The sequence below is a fragment of the Larus michahellis genome, chromosome 6 (assembly GCF_964199755.1).
Source record: "Larus michahellis chromosome 6, bLarMic1.1, whole genome shotgun sequence".
NCBI lineage: Eukaryota > Metazoa > Chordata > Aves > Charadriiformes > Laridae > Larus > Larus michahellis.
Window position 1 is genome coordinate 44414681 of NC_133901.1, and position 23918 is coordinate 44438598.

The 23918-nt window shown below is 41.2% G+C and overlaps 1 protein-coding gene across 2 annotated transcripts in view; it reads right to left on the reverse strand.

Moving 5' to 3' along the window:
• The window catches only part of NRG3 (neuregulin 3), a 413049-nt gene extending 398195 nt beyond the window's left edge, over nt 1–14854 (reverse strand). For both annotated transcript variants that reach the window (XM_074593380.1, XM_074593379.1), the window contains exon 1: nt 12970–14854. In XM_074593380.1, coding sequence (XP_074449481.1) covers nt 12970–13657 — 688 coding nt within the window. In that variant the 5' untranslated portion in view covers nt 13658–14854. The remainder of the gene's footprint in view (nt 1–12969) is intronic.
• Nucleotides 14855–23918: the final 9064 nt, after the last annotated feature.

The window sequence follows — 23918 nt, forward strand, 5'->3', positions numbered from 1 at the left end:
GCCGAGCCCAAGCTGGTTGTTAATAGTACAGATCCATTAACTTACTACTCCTCCTTGTTTTCAGTCCTTTTCATTATCCTGTTTGCAACCCAAATACTTCCAGCTCTCCATTCCAAACAGCAGATTATGCCATTGACTGGCAATTAAATGTCCTGAAGGCATTAAAAAGGCTATTACAGGTGCATATTTCCAAGCACTGGTATAAACCATTTCCTATAGGCTTTGAAATTGATAATGAGTGAGCCTTCAACGTGAATGTCTGTGTTGGGGTCATATATCTGTGTGTTAACACAATATTAATCTTCAGTAATGATACTAAAACTTTCCCAAACTACTAAAACAATCTGAGTATATGACAATTATAAGATGATAAACAGCTTATTACCCACCTTCAGTAAGTTTCTGTTACAGACATTGTTTTTAAACCCCAAACCTAACAGCAGCATAAATAAGCAAATAGGACAACACTTAGCAAGCTTTACACTTACCTATTTACACTACAAAGCTAAGCATATCAGTTCAATTCATGAAAAACATTTTCAGTTCATTAGTTAATTTAAAAAAAAAAATCTAAAACTTTGTTGACATTAAAATCCTACTATTTGAAGAAGGATGAAAAGTCAAAGGGAAATCAGTTACATCACCTCACCAAAGAGACACAGAAAAAGCATTTGCCAATTTTTCCCCAATTGTATTACTTGATATACTAGAATACATCTCCTACAAACCTTGTCTCATTCTCCATCTGAGATCTTCTCCAATAAATACATTATTATTGTTAGAACAGATTTTTTTTTTCTTCTTAGAGATCAGCATAGCTACACTTAATAAAAGTCAACTATGAGCAAATGCAGAACAACAGACTAGGCTAAGCAAGTCACTCCTTTGTAACTGTTTATTTTAAACGTTAGCTAGAGCCCACTTATTCTCACTTATCTCATTGGGTTTAGATTTGGCAAAGGATCCCACCTACTCAGAGAGCATTCTGACTCTATCTATAGAAGACTACACCATACTGAAAGCGTTTCTTCCTTTTGATGTGAGATATGGCAACAATAACACTTTGGTTCTAAAATATAACAAGACAGCAATATAAAACATAGTAGTTACAAAAATTCCCGGTGACGAATGACTATAAAGTTAAGCTAAAAAGATTTAAATTGGGTTGTCATAATGGCAGTTTTTGGCCTAATGAGTGTCTCAAATTCAAACCTGATTCAACTCACTGCAGGACAAAAATAAAGAATTATGAACTAGAGTAACCGGCTTGTTAGGGTGTCTCACATACAGCTCTGCCTCCTGTCAGATACACCCATTATTCAGGGACATAACTCGGCTATATTTGGAGATATGCTTTTAAATCGCCTAAGACAATAAAAGCTTCCATCCCTTCCTCCTTAATACTAAAGTCTAACACATTTCACTGTCAGAAAATTGTTGAAAACGATCACACACACAACCAATGGCAAAATCCAGATGTCAGGTACTTTCTGAAATTTAAAATAAAACTTGGTAAATGTATTTCCTTATTATTTTTTGAACATTCATTCTAACACACCTCTCACTTCTCATCTGTACCTCTTCGCCACGTCTTTATTTCACAAATAAGAAAACCCGAGCTTAAGGAAAAGAAGTGACCACCCTTGGTCTCCTAACTTCCAGTAACCAACAATATATGGTCTGTTACTTTCACTGAGGTTTGGGTAACTTTTGGGGATAAATTTCACACTAATAAGCAAGCTGAAATTGTGAAAATGAAGTCATTTTGTAGCAGCTGTCTATTATAAAGGCTCTACACTGTCAAAGTCACCCTTTTTCTGGTGGAAGTGGAAAGTCACAGTAATTTCATTCAGTTGCAACAACAAAGGGCAGAGCTCCAAAGATGATAGTGCAGCGTGGAAGTTTATTCAAGCCTGAGCACTGTCGTCATACAAAGCACCTCCACCTATGCACTATGGGGTATGCTTGTTCGATACCTAGTGGGAAAAGTTCTTTTGTTCTGTAATGTAGGAAATCATTATACAAAGTACCTAACAAAGACATGAAATAATGTTGAATCTCTGATACTACATTTGGGGGTTGGGGTTTGTTGGGTTTTTTTACATGAACTTATTTTCCGTAACTATAATAAAATTGCAGATCACATATATTTAATCTAATATCCTGCTATTTCCTTTATTTACATGTTTTGATTATCCCAACCTTCATTTAAGCAGAGATGAACTGAACTTATAAGCTTTTAATTAACTCTTTGCCTGTGCAGAGTTGGACCAAAATCTGGTGATAATTAGAAGAGCTTCATTGTGTTCTAAATTCTCTAACAAGCTTTAATTATTAGTTCTCATGTAAAACATTGTCTAATGCCTGTCTGTGGTCTGTTCTGCTTCTTGCTGTGATTCTTAGAGAACTGCAGAGCAGCCTATAGCTCCCACTGAATACTCAGTTGCGTATGAGATGAGTTCCTAAGATTCTAATTCTATTTCATTACACAAAGTATAGTAAGTTTATTTTAAAGTAGTATTTGTTAAGGAAAAAATCTAAGAGCCTACGTTGCCATATATTGATTGCATTAGTAAACAGGATTACAAACCTGAAAAAAAAAATATTAAGAGAGTGTTAGAACGTTAAGGGATGGTTGAAAAATAATCTCTAATTAAATAATTCAAACGTAATGTATTTCATTAATGAGATATAATCTTACAGTATCTTCTTAAAAGCATTTTAAAAAATAAGCTCCCTAATAAACCCACACTGCCTTTAAACAGACAAAATTCTTGCAATATGGAATTAAAACATCTCACGAGAATTATTAATCTTTTTATCACCTAGCATACCTCATCCTCACTCTACCCACTGATGGATCTGATGGATCTCTTTACATTAAGGACTTTTAGCTTAGGCCTGTCCAATACACTTAGTTTTCTACAGGTACATCACTCGCCAGCCAGGATCATTGTTAAAATCAGGGACAAATGTATTTTAATTATTATCAAACTTTAATAAATACCTGTTCACGTTTCCAAAATAAGCACTATAAACAAACTGGGAATGAGGAGCCGTTACTCAGTAGCTCCTTCAACCGCGTACGTTCACATTTATAGATGCACCTTACAGCAGTGACGCTGTGGCTGGCTACAAATCCCCTACATCTGCCAAGGTAATAGAGAATAGCTTTTCAAATATATGTAAACACAAGGTGTCATCAAGCCTTGTAGTGTACCCAATTACTGAAATCCAGTAGATGCAAGTGATCTCTTCAATCTTCTATAAAATAACAATTACAATGCCAGACTCTTCTTTCTTCCCCTTTTAAACATATCACACACTAACATTTCAGCTTCTTATATTCAGATTAAATCCAGCCATCTAAGAACTAAAACCCGTAAGAATTCCCTATTGCAGGCAGATATTTCTAAAACCAATTTAAAATATTAAGTTACTATTCTTGCTTTTCATTTAGGACTAAGTAAGCCTCTGTAATGAATGTGCTCCAGATATGAAAAGGTATTAGAAATGCTTCTTTCCCTCTGTGCTTTTGTAGAGAACAAGGCAGGACAGTTAATGCTGACAGAGCCAAGGTAACGCCTGTGTCTTCCCAGATCAGGCCCAACTGTGCTGAAGAGCTTCTTGCGCAGAAGCGCAGGACGGGTACGGCTCACCCCGTCATCTCCACTGCCCATCCACCACTCATCTTCTCTAAAGCAAGGTGACAGCAGTCACCAAGTGGCAAATGTTCACCTTCCCCAGTACAAATGAGCCTTCAGACTGTAAATCCTATGACTCTAAAAGTATCCAATAAAAACAACTATAAAAAGTTGGGTTTATTACCATTATGAGCATCAAGGTCATCATCTTCACAGCTCAGAAGGTAATTAGTTGAGGCAAAGGTTCACCCTCCTAACAGAGCAGTTTTGGTAGGAAAAGAGCCTACGTGCACTATGAAAACCTGCTGCAGAAGTACATAGTCTAAGTTTAGTAGCAGACTGCATCATTTCTACAGTGCTTTGAGATAACCAGGGAATTTAAAAGCGTGTATGTTATAAACTCAGCAACAGCATTCAATGAGTATTTTCACCTGTTAGATACTACAATTGATAAATTGTTTTAGTTTGCAACCTGGTTTTTCCTGACTAACATTTTTGATTGATGGAAACTAATTACAATCAACTTTATTACACTCAGATACAGCCTTATAAATAAGCAGCTGGCCCTGTGAAATCTATGGTATGCACTACTAACATAAGTCATAAAATAAAGATAGAAATCTAAGAAAAAAACAAACAAACTGCTTAAGGAAAACAGTGTTGCTGTACGTATTTATGCATGGCATTTTTAGTTATTAAAAAAAACCAAAATTGAGAGGACTGAACTTTAATGCTATGACCCTGATGTAGCTGGGCCAGATTTCAGGCTAAAGGCTAATGTGGTTTAGCTACTTATGAAATAATTATAAAAGTACCTCTACCCTTCTAAATCAGGAGCACTGACATTCATCAGAATAATCCCCTCAGTTAAGTTCCTGAACCCACTGCCCACTGAACCCTGGCAGTGCAAAGTCTTCATATTTGATGCCATTAAATGGCAGGAGAATCACCATACCATTTCAGTGCAGCTTATCTCTAGGTTTCAAACTAAAACCCTGCTTCTCTTTTGTAAATTCACTGACAGATTGAACAAGAAAATTAATTTCCTCTCCACACAACACTACTCTTAAAAAAACACTAACAAAGCACACCCCTTTGGAAGAAAATTAATAGTTTGTTTTTAGCAAGTATTACACAATCAATCCCAAGTCAAAACTTTGGGGATAACTTAGTATTATTTTACTGATAAACTTCTGACCACTTGTACTGTATCACTTCACTGGAGGGAGAGGAAATAAAAGCTGCCTACATCTTCTTTTAATATGCAACAGTATTACTCAGTAACTGAGAAGGTTAGCTACCTACAACTCTCAGCCACTCTGAGCACAGTACTGGAAACGCTTTTTTATTATGCATTAAACTGGGAGACATAAGTAAACATCAGCATTGCACAGTGCAGCACAATTTTACAGGTTAGCAACAGTTTTTGATACAACATTTTTGTTTTTGTTAAAATCCTGATTACATTTAGAAGCAGCACAGCGACTGCAGGCTAGATCGTATGCTTTCTACCTTCCTCGCCAACCACGATAGAAAAAAACCCCTTGTCATTGCAGCAAAAACAGACCACCAAAGCCCTTCCAAGAGAATAGCCCCATCTTATCTCAAATGCTTGCTTTACAAGTTCTGACATCAGTAGGAATAATCAGATCTGGAAAAGAGGCTATTTGCTATTAATACTAATTTAATGGTTTGCTGTTACACAGTGCTATAGCCCCTCTATCTGGTAACAACCAGCAATCAAGGCTCAGTACTGAACTAGAATCTTGAACTTTAACAGTAATGATGCTGAGAAATGAACAATGTGGAGATAACTTCAGAATTCTGGATTCAGAAAATAATTAGATCTTAAAATACAACTTGCCATCTCTAATGTTTTAGAAAACATTTGCTATCTATAAGCTTTAGGTAAAAGTTAGTGTTGACCTATATCTAGCTGAGGAAGTAATACAGAGAAAAAACATACAAAACCAGAAGTATTATTTTCCAAACTAATAGTAATAATAAATTAAAAGTCAAGTAAGGAAATCATTTAAAAGTTATGTGCAAAAAGACTCATCACCCACATGACTTGTGACGCTCTACGGCTAAGCAACTACAGTCCCCCAGAACACAAAGATTTTACTACAGAACATATTTCAGGCAAAGAATAAACAGGATAATGGTATACGCTAAACACGGGCAAAAAAGAAAATGCGCTAATGGAAACTCAGTTCTAATATGCATATTTAAATAATGCTGACAACTTTTAAAGAGCAGCACTTTAAAGCTTATGTACATTTATTTACACAGGCACGTTTTGTAAGCATTCACACTGCAATCTAAGACACAGCAACAGATTTAATCACATACACGCTCAACGTAAATTGACCCTGATTCTGCAGATGCATAACTCTACAAAAGAGAAAAGGCATCACTTGCACACCCTAAACTGGGCCTGTATGTTTGCAAAATTGGGCCATATAGCGATCTCATTATAAAAACCAAAGACTCTAAACTACTTAATTCAGCATAACTCTACATGGAATACTATCAGGATATTTTTTCCTCAATTCTTTGCTAAAAAAGTTACAAAATGCATCAGTGACAGATCTTTTCATACAGATTAAAATATTAATTCATTTTTTGACAGACCACCTACCACAACACCAATATATATGTATTGCTAACGTGCATCTTCCCCGTAAGTGTAAAATACAAGGGAAAGAAAAGACATAAAACCAAAAAGTAACAAACAAAAAGGAGATGTTAAAGCAAAATGCAGAGACTTTGCAAGTTGTTGGGCTTATTTTACAGGGACTAAAGCAGGAATTTCTTCCGGTATTTCAGACCAAAGTTTCACTTTATCCTTTAACCCAGTTATGTTTTTATTGGACAGCGAGCCTCTCTCCCTCTACCTGAGCTCCTCCCAAAAGTTTAATTCTTGCAGAAATTCAAAAATCAAACTACTCTGAGGAAAAAACATAAATCACTTTTAACTTAAAAATCAGTTGCTAAACATGATATGAAGCAAATTATCTTTGAAGCTAAATAGTTTGTCTCCTACAGTCACCAGTCATCAGAACTACACCACCAAAAAAAAAAAAAAAAAAGAATCAGGAGTAATACGTTGTAAAAAAGACCTGAAAGTCACGGAATCCTCCTACTTACAAGCTACAGGAAAAACCACAGCTTCAGAAATGCAAAATACTACCCTTGGAGGACAGAAAAGATGGAATAGTGGAAGAATTCTGTAGGCTTTACTTATTTTATCTATAATTTTTAATATTAGTAGAGTAATATTGAGCATATTGATAAAGTTTCAGAAAAAAACCCCACCACATTTAAACAGGTAGCAATAAGCAGTTAATACATGTATTTTTACCCATCACCAAATTTCACCAGGAAGAGTTGATCCAATCAGGTATTTCTTCTGTAAGGACACTGAAATTTACAAATGCAGTTGCTATTTTATTTTTCCTCATGGCTGCTTTATTCATTTTTCTCCTCTTGAATGCATATACCAAGGGGCCCCAGAAACCTGTGATAAAAAGTAAAAACCCAGTCAAAAAGCCCTTGTGCACCAATGTGCATTTACCATTTACCTTCTCTGTGTGTTACCCAGAAGCCATTTGAACGTTGATCCTCTGTCTTGTCCTGGTCAGACGTGTCCCCGCCTGGCAGGCGGGGAGGGAGCTACTCTCCTCCACTGAAGATGTACTTTACTCAGTGGAGTGGCTTGAGATTAGCTAGGAAGGGGAAGGTAAATGTATGAAAGTAGGTTTAAGAGCTGTATGCCTTGGAAATTTAGTTTTGAGCAATGAGAAAACACAGCCCCAGTTTTGATCTGGCGCGCAGCCACCTTATTAACCGGCACTTCTAACCCTCACCGTATTGATCCAAGAACTAAGTCCCTTAGCGTAAGAAATAATCTCCATAACGCAAAGCATCTTGTTGTTTTTCCTAATTATGTTTCACCTGCTCTTGTAATGCAAAAGAAACCTGTACCTATGCTTAATAGCAACAGTGACAACAAATCCATTTGGCACAGCAGGACCTGAAAGAGACTTTCAAATTAAAAAAGATGCACTTTAACTTGGCTTTCAGTCCAGTTAACTACAAGGAAACCTCCAGGCTTCTTTTCTCAACTACGCTGCAGGACAAGCTCCACAACCGAAGTAGCTGCCTTGATTAGGGAAGACTGGTCCTGAAGTTACTACAGGTTTGGAGGTCCTGATCCTCCTCAAAAACAGGTACTGCGCAAGTGCACAGTTAAGATGGCAAACTTGCTCAAACCACAACGAACCTCAAAAAGAAACCACCAGGCTCAGAGGCATCCAAAGGTCTCTGGGGTTTATATATTTATTTGTATGTCTGACTAGGTAGTCCTAAACCATTTTACTAGGCACCTTTCCTTGTGCAGTTTGTTTCCAAATAAGTCATGGGAGAAATCAGCAAAACCAAACACTAGTATGCTTTAGGTACTTCCTGAAAGCCATATGAGCTAGAGAATTTAAAGATAAAGTCAAAGCCAAATCCATACCAATCCATGTATTTACTGGGCTTTGCAGGAGGTTTCAAAGCAATGAGTCAGGTGATAAATGTACTGCAACACCAGACACAATACTGTAGATAGAGACAGGTCTTTTGCTTTAATTTTTAATTTCCATTTTCTGTGGGTTTAGACAAACCACTGACATTACTTTAGCATAATAATTTGCAATGAATCAATACTTTAATTTAATAATGGTATTCTGTTGTCAACATATAATATATCACATAATGTCCTTGTATAGATGCTAAAAAAAATATGCCAAATAAAATGCAAGGCTTTGCTTTTACCAGTGATCACAGGTTAAATCAATGTAATGAGAATCCTTACAGCCCCCAAAAGAATTTTCTTCAGGGTTAAAAGGCAGCATGGAGTAATTTCAGCATTATCCCTTCCTTTCATCGTACCAGTGCTGTGAAAGCTCTCCTAGGTCATGGGATTCCAACAAGTACTTCAATAAAAGGAACTGAGGAAATATACCTGAATAGAATCAATGTACATATCTGTGACTGGGACTTATTTAAACGTTCCACTTCCTTATAAACTCAGTAATAACTGCGCTAGTTCCTAACTATAAAGGGAATTATAAATGGAAAACAGAATTAAGTCCAGTGTCATTCAATTTAATTGAAACAGATGAAGCAAGTTATAGCTGTAAAATCTGAAAAATAAAATAAAATTACAATAACTTCCACTTTAGTGGTGTGACTGCAATTCTGTATTTATTATTTTTATCTCGTCAGTAGCCTTCCTGTTGACAAGTATTCAAGATGGGAAACACAAATCTAATCGTGTTTGTGGTACATTGACTCATGGTATGTGAATAGAAAGTAAGTGGGAATGAGGAAGAAGCAAATGCTTTTAGAACTCCCAGTAGTTCCCTTCAGCATTCTTTTTCCAATTCAACAGCTTTTGATGCATTACAAATTGATAACTAACTGGCATATTAATCTTAGTCAATGCTAAGGGCACGTGCTTTGCAGTCATGTGTCCTCCCCTCGATTTCAATGACAGCTCATGATCATAATGCAAAGTGTTCACAGATACATGTCATTTGTTGGCGGAATGTTTTAGAGCTCTGGGAAGAGTAGGGCTGGTTTTACTACGGTTTGGCACCTCCCACAACACCCTCCAGTTGGTGAAAACCCCGCAATTCCATCTAAGTGTCATCCTTAATGTGAAAAAGATATTTGAGTCAGTGCAAAATAAAACAAACAGCTTTTACCAAAATGTCAGTGTTGGTAACAGTTCAGCTGCCAGATGCTTGTTACTTGAACCCATGCCGTGCATAACAAACAGACAGAGATATGACTAGGACAAACGACTGGAGCAGAAAATCTTTAGCAGGAAATCAAAGTATACTCAGGCTACAGTCTGGAGTCATAAAAAAAGGTCACAATTGGACTTCACAAGATATATTGATTAAGAGTTCCGTAACATCTCTTTCCTTGGTTACTATGCATTAGTTGAGCCCCGCCTGCCTGACCTCAGTTCTCTGCATTAGCCTTTGGTCATATGAACACACAAGAAACCACAGTGCTATTTCATAGCTGAATTCACACAGGAATTCTTATAAGTACAGTATCTCAATTTAAAGATAATAACACTACTGAAGAACCCAGAATACCATGAAAAATGCATATTGGAAAAATCAGGGCATGACTCTTTAGAAATGAAACCAATGGCTTGATAAAAATAAAACCTCACTGGTGTGTTCCAGTCAGTTGGTTGATTTTTCTGATCTACAGGCTGGACTATCCTTGTAAATCAATGATTGATTTTTCTGTTGAGCACTGGATAAAGAGGCTCATGCTGAAAAGCCACAGTCCGTCATCATCATGAGAAAAACATGCAGGCACAAGACACAGAAAGAGATTTGATGAGTAAGTGGCTTTTGCTTAGTCAGAACCTGAAGGATCTTCATCAAGAACTTTCAAAACAGCTAACAGATAGCTTGACTTTGAGTGAAACACAACCAAGAATTATTGTCATTATGCACACCCACAAAAAAGTGAGAGATTTCACAACATCTCCTCAGATGAATACACACACAGAGAAAAGGCTTTACCAACATTTATTTCAGATGGGCAATCATCCGGCTTTCTGGAGAAATAACTCCCGATTTGCCTTCCACTTACCTAAGTCATATTTTGAGCCCATTTTAACGTCTTAAAACAATTAAATAAACTGCAACATGTACCAGTATAAATAAAGACAGCTGCTGCTTCTCTTAAAAGCTGTGAAATGCTAAATAACCTATGACTCCTGCCCACATATGGGCCTTGCCAAGCCAGAGGATCACACAAGGGTGTGCACTATTTTGAAAGCTGGACCATCAGATTTGTCACGTCAGATTTGTATTCACACAGTATAACGGGATCCATGACTTTCATTTCAATAGCAGCTGGAGCAATGGGCACAGAAGGAACATGCAGCTCAACCTGGGAAATGAGGATGAATTTGTTTTTTGGGTTTTTTTTGTTTTGTTTTTTTAAAAAAAAAAAACCTTTCTTCCTAAGAGCTGTTAATGGCAGATGCGGACACTTGCTGTGGGGTCACACCACGGCAGCAGTTCATGACAGAAAGATTGCATTTCTTCTCTCTCTCCCCTCCAGCGAATACTGCAGCCTCAGAGAATGTTACATGTATCCTCAGAGACGCTTATATGTATCAAGAAAGTACAGCTGTAGGCTTTAAAAAAAAATTTCCACATGCCCTACAAATTCAAATCCTTTTTTATGTAATCTATTTAATCTCCCATTAATGATAATCTCTGCTATCAATGTGCCCAAACAGGGTCAATTTCTGCTGGATTTGCACTTCTTGCATTTCATCCTATAACCAAGCTGTATTTAATGAGGGGAAACACCCTGCTGTAAAAGGTATTAGCAGTCTCCCTAAAACAAATAACAGTTATGAGACTCTGCAACTGACAGGAACATTTCAAGATTGTGGGTTTTCTTCTTCCTTTGTGTATCTTGCGTGGAGGAGAGTCCTGCCAGCTGAACATTATTTATTAATCAGGATATTATTGCCTTCTATACCTTGTGAGGAGACAGCACAGAGGGACGGAAATTGCTGTGGATTTCTCTTACGTACCCAAAAAAGACAGAAAGGGGAAAAAGGAAGAGATTGCAAGGGAGCGTTGTGACCCCAATAGACCCCACCTGGCAAGGCCAGGCAGCATTTCAGACACACGCAGGTCATGGCAGTTTGAAACACCATGTCACATACCTGGTTCACACAAGGCTTGAAAACAGAGACACAGGTTGAAAATCAGGCTCCCTTTGCTGTTTTGTTTTTTAAAAGTGCCCTATACAGCTCCCTACACCTAAGTGCAATGGGTAGGGTTCAGCTCCACGACAGATTTTCCTTCTGGTAACATCTGACTTCCTTAGGTTGTACCTACAGAGCAAGCAGGCTCAGACACACCTGTAAGGGACAGGTCTCTCTCAATTACTGTAGCAGACACTGGGAAAGCGAGTGACTGCCTTGTTTGCTCTTCTGATTTAGTGATAGTTTTATTTGTAATCATTCCTCGCCATCCACCACCTGCACACCCACCCACCCACACATACACGTCCAATTTGCTGCTGTTCTCCCAGTTTTGTCAATTCACAAGATCAGTTCACTTTGCATATACTCTCTGCCACGGGGCTCATCAGTAAATAGATTTAATGGACAAAATAAAGTTCAAACGACTTGCTAACAAAATCCTCTAGCAGAATAGCCAACATTATAATGCAAAAGGGGAGCCCTGGGCTGTAAAAGCAATTCAGGTGGTAGCATTCAATTGAATTCCTAGCAGAAGCAGCTAAGAGTTAATGGAGGACACACGGCTTCTCATTTCCTATGCTGCATCCAAGAAAACGCAGAAGATGACTATAATACAGTATAATTGAGCATTTCACTAAATAGCACCACACAGAAGTTCTCTTTGGCACGGATTGCATTTGTCCTAGATAACCTTTACAAGAAGCTTGAAAGTTGATGCACCCAAACCAAATGAATTTTCAGATTTAGCCCGGATCCTTAAGGTTTGTGCCTGGGAGGGTGGGAAGAACCAGCCACCAAGCATCAATCGGGGAACTAGCCCCCTCCTCCGCTTAAAAAAAAATAGTCAGTTACGGCAAGACGGTGCTGTGGCTACACACAGGAGCCGGGAAAGCGTTTGGCTGCGTCTGCACATTCGCGGGGCGCCCTGAGCTCCTTTCTGGTGGAGCTGGCAGCAGATCTCGCAGCAGCCGGGCACTGGGACGGAGGGAGCATCCTTCCAGAGAACGCTATTTCAAGGGATACGACTGTGGAAAGCCAAACTCTCTCACCGGCAGAGAGGCGCGGGCACAACCCACACCGCACCTCCCGAGGACCACTCGCCCCACTGCCCCTTTCTGTGAACCACCGCTACCTAGGGGTCATCAATTGTCCCTCTCGCTCAGACACCTCCCGGCATCTCCTAAATACCTTCCGCAGACCAGCCTGGAAAGGGAAAGGAGAGGTCTGCATCCTTCCTAAAAACCACAGCGAAACCTAGTCACCTCAAATGGCTGCTCCTGCCACACCATCCATCACACAAGCGGGGAACTTGCCGGGGGAGGAGGGGGGCGCAAGCGGGGGAGGGAAAAAAGAAGCGCAAACTTCGGAGCTCTCCGGCCTCCCGCAGGGCAGCAGCTGCACGGGAAACCCCGACCGAGGCATCGCCCCGGCCCCGCCGGCGCTCCGCTGGGCTGGCACCGGGTTCGGGCGGGGAGACGCGAGAAAGCGGGTGCCCCGAGGGCGCGGGGCGGCACTTACGGATTTTGGGGGTCGTGCTGGCCTCCGGCGTGGTGGTGGTAGACTCCTGGAAGGGAGACAAGGTCCAGGACGGCGCCGAGTCGTGGACGTAGATCTTGTAGGAGGAGGTAGCGTGTGCCGCAGTGGGCCAGGCGGGCAGCGGCGGGGTGCTGGGGGCGGCGGGCGGCGGCCGGGCGCCGCGGCCGGCGGTGCCGGGGGGGCCGCTGGCGGGCGGCGCCGTGTGGGGCGCGGCGGGGTGCCGCGCCGCGGTGGGCCGCGGGCCGCCCCGCACCGGTCCGCGGGTGCCGGGGGGGCGCGGGGGCGCCCGGCTCATGGTGGTGAGGCGGGGGCTGACGCGGCTGGGCGGCCGCGGCGTGGCGGCGGCGGTGGTCTCCGCGCCGCGGGGGGGGGCGGTGGGCTTGGAGAGGAAGAAGGGGTCCTGCCCCACGCCCTTGGCGTCCATCAGCTCGGTGGGGACGTACTCCTTAACGGAGCCCACCACGATCCACTTGAGCAGCATGAGGCTGAGCCCCAGGCCGATGAAGCCGATGAAGAGGGGCACCACGCACAGCCACGTCTGCTGCCGGTTCCAGACGATGCAGTCGCTGCAGCGCAGCTCCCGCGGCGGCCCCCCGGCCCCATCCCCGCCCGGGCCCCCCGCCGCCTCCGCCGCCCCGGGCGCCGCGGCGCCGGCAGCCCCCTCGCTCATCCTAGGGGCCGTCCGCAGTGCCGCCGCGGCCCCGGGGCATCAGCGCGCCGCGGCTGCCGGCGGCATGCGGCGGAGGGGGGCGGAGGAGAGCGGAGCAGGGCGGAGGGGAGCGCGGCGCGGCGGAGCGGGCGGCGGGAGCGCCCCGCTCAGTCACGCCGCCGGCACGGCATGCCCTGCACCGCGCCGCCCCGCGCAGCCTCCCGCGGCCGCGGAGTCAGCGGGACGGCCGCGCCATCCGCCGGGCGCCCTCCTCTTGCGCTGCCCGCTTCAGCCTCTTCGTTCTCCTTCTTCTCCCTCCGCTCTCAGGTTTTTCTTTTCTTTTTTTTCTTTTTTCTTTTTTTTCCGGGTAATAAGTCGCAAGAATCAGCCTCCTCGATCTATTTTTTTTTTATCCCAAGCGTGCGGCTCCGGCGGCGGGCAGGCACATTCCTTCACATTCACGCTCCTTCTCGCCTCTCCTCTTTTTCCTCTCCCCTCGGGGCTGGGAGATCTTTTCTTTCCGTCTTTTCTTTCCTTCCTTCCTTTCCTCCGCTCCCTCCCCCGCCCGCTCGGTTCCTGCCTATGCCCGGCCGCGGCGCAGCAGCATCCCCCGGCTGCTCCGCGGGGAGGCGGCGGCGCGGCGCGGCGCACCCGCCACTCCGCGGCCCCGCGGCCAACCCGCGGCCGGCGCCGGGCCAGGGAGGCCGATCCGCGGGCGGGGCCCGGCGGCAGGAGGCACGGCTCCGCGCAGCTCCTCCGCGCCCGCGCTAAGTCCGGCCCGGCATCGAAACTCCGGAGAGGGTTCCCGTAAAAAAAAAAAAAAAAAAAAAATCAAAATCCACACACAAAAAATTAAGATGAAACCCTGGGGGGGGGGGCGGCAATGACCCAGTCGGCAAAAAAATACGGATCCGGCAATTAAATAAGCACGCAGAAGGCAGCTCCTGCCAAGCTTGCAGCTTCTGTTCAATTGTGTATTCCTAGCGCAGCGCAGGGGAGGCAGGCTAGCGCGCAGAAAGTAAGGCGCCTCCCACCAAAGCCTAATGGTGGTTTCTTAATGCGCACAAGATAAATAAATGATCCAGGCAAAGCCCTCGGGAGGGTGTATGCTACGGCAAGCGGAGCCTAGGAAAGGAAGAAAAGAAAGAAAAAGAAAAAAGAAGGGGAGGGCGAGCGCCTGAACCCATCCTGTGGTTGCAATCCCATAGGCTGCTGCTCTCTGTCAAAAAAGACCTGTGTGGAAGGGGCGCCGAGGGGGTGCGGGTGCATGAGGGAGGTGGAGACACCTTCAGAGAGGATTTCCAGCGAAGGACCAGGGGTCAGGACGAGATGTTTTCCGACGCTGATGCTATCCGATAACTAACAATAAGCAGCATTTTGTTGTTGTTGTTTCTAAAAGGGATGCTCTAAAGGAAAACAAAACCCACCAGACACCTGCAGCAAGAGGATAGTCCTTTTCAGCAGCCGGGGGGCACCTGATGGCACAGGCGCCTATTGAGGTTGCAGCTCTCAGAACGTCTCAGTTTTGATATTGAAACCACTCCAGCTTTTTGATCTACTCCAGAGTGGAACTCCAAGTTCAATGTGGTCAACAGTGCGTGCTTCCCTTTCACTTACTGGGCAAAACATTTAAACAGCTAGGGTGGTCACTGAAGGGTTAGCAGCAGTGTACCAAAGTGGGGGGGTTATCGCCATTTTCAAAACTTTAGAAAATCGTCTGTAAAATTATCTATGTACAGCTGCTTTTAACCCTTTCTTCTGAACTGTTACCTCATTGGTGTCATTTCCTGGTATTGACACATAAGTATAATTTCCTTAGTCATGTATTTAAAAATATATTAATATTTATACAGAATAATTGAGCAGAAAAATTGGAAACAAAGTATGAAATACATTTGTTCTGTAAATACCCAAATATAGAAAATAAAATATTGCAACTGAAACGTGTCTGCTTGAATTTTTCTTCAGAATGAATGTTAATAGCATTTATAATATAATATCAAAATTACATTAACTGGGCATCTAGATTATTGTCACTTCAAGCAATCCAACTGGAGTTCGGCAGCTTCTCTAAAACAGGTCTATGCTAACAGCTATCAGGAAAATCTGTGGAAGTGGCTTATCAGGTAAGTCTACTGTTTAAACACTTTCTCATAAAAAAACCCCTTGGTATCACAAAAAATGAATATATGGGTTTCTAATCCTTCAATGAAGAGGCAAAGGAATTAGGAGAAACCATTTAGGAACAATCACATGAGCATTGCCCAGTACACAAATGGATGCCCAGTAAAGCAAGAAAATGAGCAAGACAGGGCAGTCTTGGGAATCCAGGGAGGCTTTGTCACTAATTTTATAGATTCCAGGATTTCTTATGGAAACCTACAACCAGGTGGTTTGAGTCATGAGTGCCTGTCGTGCACAGTCCTCACCTTCCTTGCAAACTATGAATACCTTTGTCCTGCTCTGGGCTTTGCGTTGCCTGTACAAATGTCCTTTAGCTCCTGCCTCTCCCACAGCCATATTGCTGTTCAGTAAGCTTGATATGAATCATCCTTTGTATTCATTCCCAAACAATTTGTACATGCTTCTTGGGAGAACAGAACACAACAGAAATGTTTTATAACCCTCACAAGACAGAGAGCTTTTACTTTTCTCACAACTATGTCCTGAAGTCTTCCAGTGTTTCATCTGTCTCAGCTGCACTTCTTCCCCCCAGTAAGATTTGCAAGCTGTCAGCTCCTAAAATTTGTAATGGTTCTAATGGAAGACATCAGGATGTGATACCATTAAGATGACTCAAGTGTAGCCATTTCATTGTTTAATATTGAAAGACTTCCTGTATTACGAGTAAAGATTTTCAGGCTTCTTTTCTTACAATTTCCCACTCTTATCATTGAGGGTTGACAAACTATTCTTGAACTTGATTGTAGAATGCTTTCAATATGCCTTACTTAAGTGAATTACTTAAAAACAGGTATTCCCCTGATAAATTAATGAAGGTCTTACCATTGACTGTTATCCTCTTTGAAGAAAGTTCTTTGGTCTAAAAATATGAAATGGCTTGGATCTTGATACAGGAAGCTCAAGGCAGCTTTCCCTTAACCCCACAGTAAATGCAAATGTATTTCAAATAGCTTATCCAGTTAAAAAAAAAAGTGCCATGCATCTAGACAGACACCTGAGTACAGGCAATGTATGGAAACCTCTTCCCATGATAATATAGTCATGAGTTAAAATGTTATGATGTGTACAAAACCACAGCCTCTGAATGCTTCTAGATTATTTCTCTGTCCTCAAAAATTAATATTCAAATCATAATCAGTTTCTCAAATCAGCCCACTCCTGTTAAACTGAATCTGTTCAGTGCATTAATTCTAATTTACGTAGGTATTTGGTAAATTTCACTTGCATTTCTTCCTACTCATTCTGTATCATAGCCCAACTCTTTTACTTTTTCTGGAAATATGTTTATCATGATCAGAAAACAACATGTAATTTATTTTTCTTGACTTGCTTTTCTTCATAATATGCAAATAAATCCTTAGTATCTCCTTGAGGACATCTGTGACTGGGATGGAATAAAATTATCTATCTATAGATAGCAGAGTGGTATTTTCTTAAGGACTGGTGTGACACACACATAACAGATATATTGTTTATGCATGTATTGCTTTGTTTGTCACAGGAGGGTTACATTTTGGCTGTGCAGTAGGTATGCCACAGCTAATGGTTCTGTTCTAAGGATGCTGTTCCTGACTGGCTTCACACATGCCTCCACATAGCAGAACCACATACAGCCACATAGTCTTCAGACGGTGAAATGTATTAAAGGAGTTAAAGGAGTTAGATTTGCTTTAATTCTTATCACAGAATCAGTCCTAGAAATTTCAGTATACCTATCCTCAGAATAGCCAATAAAAGAAACAGAAATTCAAAACTGGAAAATAAGACCCTTTTGGAGCCATGTCCATTTCAGCACTGAAACAACATGCATCTGGGATGCCAATATTCCAATCCCACATATACACACAATTAGAAGCCTTTCTTTCCTTACCAACTTTACAAAATATCTGAAGACATTAATTGTTAATTCATGTAAATATTATCTGAAGCTGTGAGCAACAAAACCTCTATAGTTACTTTGCTTTATGGTGCGATCAGCCTCTGATAGTATAAACAGTCTCTCAAAACTAGGAGTTCCTCCAGCACCCACCTCACTTGCTATGTTCTGTCGGTTTGGCAATTGGATGAGGCAAACAAACCAGAATTTCACAAAAAAGGATGCTAGTATGCTGGAATTGGGGCTGGTTAAATCAATAGGTGTTACACTGCGGGGGTATTTTTCCAAACTAGGGCATTTGAATATTGTTTACTTCATTCTTCCTCTTAGCTTTCATCCCCAGTTTAGCTGCAACATACATGTCCCTAATGGTTGGTTCCCAGTCAGGGAAAACCTTGCTTTCTGTCTGAGGTAGGCATGTAACTCTGTTCCTTCTTCCACGTGAAACATATAAATAGCGTACTGTTGATCCCATTAACCAGTGCTCACAACTACAGTACTCTTTCCCACTCTGATTGCTAAAATAGCCATTAGGCTAGACAAACAGACTAAGCTTTTTTCGCCTAACATGTTGTCAAGAGACTTGGGCTATATACCTGTGCATAAGGTAGAACCCAAAGTATTCCTCCTTGTATTTTTACACAGGATGTTATGAATGCTCCTGGTACCCAGGAAGAACAGCGCAAGTCGCAACAAGTGAGAAATCCACCGCGGAGTTCAAAAGCACGGCAGAGATTTGAGACGTTAGCAAGCTGCCAGTTAGCATTATGTCAGTCTTGGGCAGGTGTGAGATGAGTGATAGTTAATTTAGGAATAAGGATAAGAGTCTACCCTCTCTCACCGCAATATAAATTCAGAATAACAATCCCATGGCTAAATTAATTGGATACAATACACCTATCCTTTCACACAGTGCAAGTATGCTGATTCGTCCTCAACAGTCAGCATGTCCTCAGTTTTTCAAACCATGTGTAGCCTACTTGCAAATGCCAGGGCTGCCACTAAATATTTAGAATTATACTTGAATGTACGCCAATGAATATATATAATTCAAATATTTATCTTGGCATGGTTCGTAATGATTAACTGGAATATGTAATGACATTAGCAAAAAATCCCACACCCCAAATCCTACGAAACATGTTTCAATCAGGAAATATGAGTAAACTGAGTACTTTCCTTGGAGGAATTTATTACTAAATCACTGAAATCCTAAAGGCCTAACTCACTTTTTATCAAGCCAAATTCTCAATATTCTTCACTTTTAGCTGACCGTAAATTCTAAGGATTTCAGTGGAAGAAATTCTGTTTGGCAAGAGTAAAATCAAAGTAATTTTTTAATTCTGATTTTAGCGGTGTTGTATCAGTCCCTTAAGAACACACTTAATAATGATTTCAAACTGAGAAATATGGTGACTAGTCTTAACTATGCCCTTGCGATACACTGAAGTCACTGCAACATAACAGAAATCCATATATTCCTCTTCAAGCCTTTGTAACCCCTGAGATTTTCATCAGGAACATAAATTTAGGATGCCAGAGGAAGAAATATTTGAAAGCAAATATAGAAAATGCCATCAAAAAGGCTTGCTCCAAAGCACAATGAAGTCAGCAGAAATCTTTCAGTATATTGCACTCAATCTTGGACTAAGCCCTAAACCAAAATTCAAATCTTTCCAAGATTTAGGACAAAATGATGACAACAGCAATTGAGAAAGCCTGTGAAGCAATCAGTCATCAACAGACAAGAAAGTTTAAATTATTTACTATTATGAGTCACTTCCAATTTTTTTGCTGAATATCTACACTTTTTCCATCCCAATTAGTACACCCAATTCCAATTAATCAGGCAGAAAGGGAATATATACTATATTTCAGACTTTGACATCTTTCCTTTTTCGTTTCAATATTGTTTGCTTCCCCGTGTAACTTCTGCCCAGCGGAGAGAACACTGCTACTAGGTGTTGCTTGGTGAATGATCTGGCTGTGGATATTGTCATATAATATGAGACTAGATACATTTTGGAAATGCTCACACTTTTACCCGTCTATCACAAGGAATAACAAATACAGGTTTAGATACCTTTAGTTCTGCTGTCCATCGTAGAAGCTTTAGTCTTTGCAGAGAGGTGGCAAAGAAACTATTGTTTCTGCAATGATTTCCATACGCTACTAAAGGGGCAAAGAGGGTGAGTTATAAACTCTTAAAGTATACCTGAGAGAAAGGCGGGTGCTTGCCTGGGTCCTCCTCTCCACCACAGCTCCAGGAATGGGCAGCGTTGTGTGCCAGCAGCCTCCAGGTGATGGATGCTCCAGCAGTAGTTCTTCTGCAGAGGCACAATCCTGATAACTCCTCCACTAACAGGTCTGAAGTATCCAACATGCTCTTTCTGAGGTTCCCCTGGAAAATAACCCAAAGTAACAGAGACCATCAAATTTAAGAAGAGCATGAGGCACCCAGGCACTGAGTTAGTTTCACCTATTTCAGTTTCAGAGATGAATGTCTTTAAAATGGTAAACCTGCAACGGTAACAACACAGGGCAAATAGTGCACCTCCTGGATTATTTACTAATACTGATTTTTATTTTCAGTCTTGATTAGTTTTGATGGTAAATAAAATTACCTTCTGTCACAGTCTTTGGATAAATAGTACATTCATCATAGCTTTTACATTAAAAAGAGTGATTTTATATTTATATAAATTATTTTAATTATTTTGTAAAGTTATTGCAGTGATCAAAGACAAAGCAAGGCTTTAGAAGCACTGGAAATCTATATTAGAGGGAGGAAGAAAATAGTGATGGAAAAAGTAGAACTGAAAATAAATATAACGCTCTCATGAAGTCCAGAGTTGATAGGAACAGAGATAGACTAAAACTTCCTCATCAGTCCCAGCAATTAAATAACATAGAAAAGGACTGGCTTCTCTGCGAAGAATGACCAAATAAATGACTGATCAAGCCAAATATTGCTGCTGATTTTAACACATAGAAAAACAGTGACAAGAGAGACCGCTATGAGCAATTAACTTTGTTTTTGTGTAGATCCTAGAGAAATGAACTTGGAATTATTATTTTCTTCATAGTATTAGCATTCATTGAGAAATTTATTTTTACCAGAAAGTTTTATTGTAGTACAGACTAGGTGCCAAGAATGAGTAAGCCAGTTCAGCTATGGATTTGCTTTTAAGTCTTGGATGAGTTCTTTTATCACAGTTTCCTTATATTCGGAACAATGTTTCCTTACTACTTTGTTGTTGTGAGTTCCTTCGTTTCATTTTGGTAAAGCTCTGTAATGGTGCTTTTCATAGTGCTATTATCAGTGTTTTGTTTGGGCTGTTGTTAAGGGGAGTTGGTCATATTCAGCCTGTGTGAATTCAACCTGAAACAGTGCTTCTTGTATTTGAAATGTCAAAATTGACATTAAAATCTCTATGAACAAGTTTGGAAATTCATGTTTTTAACCTTGAATCGTTCAAAGGTAGCAATGCTGAACAACGCTAACCCATACTTTCCCTGCTGTAATAGGCCAGCTCTCCTATAGCCGACAGGAGCCGGACCCAAATGTTCCAGGACAGAATCCGTCCCATAGAGGCCAGATTTCCATACCCTAATGCATCTGTTAAACAGCATTTATTCCTGATATGACCTAATTGACATCAAATGTAAGGCAATTGCCTGGGAGAATTATATCAAAAGTAATGAGTGCTATTAATGTGATTTCGCATGTCAGACTCCTACTACTTAGGAGGTTCAGCAGCCTAGCAGGTACCTCTTTAAAAGCTGCCCCCGATGTCCAGAACAGCAACAGGTAGAACAAACCAAGGGGGACAGTCTCCTTACCCTTCCACATAACACAAAAGGAATTCATTCTATCAAACTCCATGGAAATAGTTTTGCAGCATCTGTCCTTAGAATTATATTTGAATGACCCTTTGAAGTAGAAAAAGCCCACAGGATCTCATAACTTTCATAGCTTAATCAGGAAGAAAAGCTGGATCTTTCATCTTTAAAGCTTTGAGACATCCATGAAATCATTCAAATTTTCCAAGCACTTCACCTCTTGGTGGATTTCAGCTATATAGAAAAAACACATTTTTTTTTTTTTTTCAACACAGGAGTCAGAATAAACTGTTTCTTAGCACCCATATGTAACTATGAGGAACTTCTATACCTAGCTTAAAACAGCATAAAGAGTTATGAAAAATAGAGCAGGTGAAAACCTTATTTTTATCACTGTTGTGTATTTCAATTTAACTGCGAATGGAGAGACACGAGGGAGGGACAATAAGAAGTAAAACAGTGCCTAGAGCAAGATAGCTGCTGAATTAATATTTCAAAAGAGAACAAGAGATGGAATGTTAATTGATAAATGCCTGCCTGGTATTTTTATATACAGAATTAATTGTATTAAAACCTGTGATAAAAAAAAAAGAGAAAATATGGAAGAATGCAGTCTGAAAATTTTATGATTTTAAAAGCAATAGAACTACTAAAAATTAGCCCAACTTTCAACCTTGGAGTTTTAAAAATAGTAGACTTTTTTTCAAAAAAAAAAAGTAGGATTCAACCTTAAACTAATTATGTTGTCGCAAGATTAAAGGGCTGAGAAAATAGCCAGCCTGGATGAACAAGGAACTTTTGATGGGATTTAGGAATAAAAGGAGGGTTTACCACCCTTGGAAGAAGGGATAGGCAACTCAGGAGGAGTACAGAGATCTCGTTACAGAGAGAAAATTAGGAAGGCAAAAGCCCAGCTGGAGCTCAACTTGGCCACTAACATAAAGGACAACAAAAAAAGTTTTTATAAATACATCAACAAAAAGAGAGTCAGGGAGAATCTCCATCCCTTACTGGATGCAGGGGGGAAAGTTGCAACCAAGGATGAGGAGAAGGCTGAGATACTTAATGCCTTCTTTGCCTCCATCTTCAATAGTCAGACCAGCTATCCCCAGGGTGCTCACAGGCTGGATTGATGGGCCATGGCCAATTGTATGAGGTTTAATAAGGCCAAGTGCCGGGTCCTGCATTTTGGTCACAACAATCCCAAGCAACTCTACAGGTTTGGGGAAGAGCAGCTGGAAAGCTGCCCAGCAGAAAAGGACCCGGGGGTGCTGGTGGATGGCCAGCCAGATGAGCCAGCAGTGTGCCCAGGTAGCCAAGAAGGCCAACAGCATTCTGGCTTGTATCAGGAATAGCGTGGCCAGCAGGAGTAGGGAAGTGATTGTGCCTCTGTACTCGGCACTGGTGAGGCCTCATCTCGAGTACTGTGTTCAGTTCTGGGCCCCTCTGTACAAGAGGGACATTGAGGCGCTGGAGCGTGTCCAGAGGAGAGCTACCAAGCTGGTGAGGGGTCTGGAGACCAGGTCATATGAGGAGAGGCTGAGGGAGCTGGGCATGTTTAGTTTGGAGAAGAGGAGGCTGAGGGGAGACCTCATTGCCCTCTACAGCTACCTGAAAGGAGGTTGGAGAGAGGTGGGTGTTGGCCTCTTCTCCCAAGTGAATAACGACAGGACCAAAGGAAATGGTCTGAAGTTGTGGCAGGGGAGGTTTAGATTAGACGTTAGGAAGAATTACTTTACTGAAAGAGTGGTCAGGCACTGGAACAGCCTGCTCAGGGAGGTGGTTGAGTCACCATCCCTAGAGGTATTTAAGAAACGTCTAGGTCTAGATATGGCACTTCAGGGCATGCTCTAGTGGCAGAGATTGTAGGGTTGGGGTTTTTTTGTGTGTGTATGGTTGGACTTGATGACCTCAAAGGTCCTTTCCAACCATGAAGATTCTATGATTCTATGATAAGTACCAACATACAAGTCTATGTTTCCACTTACTAACACTGTAGGTGTTAACATTTCTTTGTCCAATGGAAAACTAGTGATAAATTAGTTAATCTAAAATCCCAGTTAGTAATTCTGAATCATGATACTGTATTTCTTTGTGTGTACTATGAATACATCGATGCACAGTCATCATCATGGTAGTTATTCTCTACAGTTCAATAATCAGGGATTTAATATTTAACAAACAATATTATACCGATAACAATATACCTTGCATACTCTGATGTTTTAATAATAGTAAGCATGATAAACAAAGAGATGTAAGGTTTATTGGAAGAGTTTGTTTTCTTTTGTGTTGTGGGTTTTTTGTTTTTGTTTTGTTTTTTTCACCAGACCAGCTGAGCTAGTTGGCTAAAGAAAACAAGCTTTCAGTCACACAAGG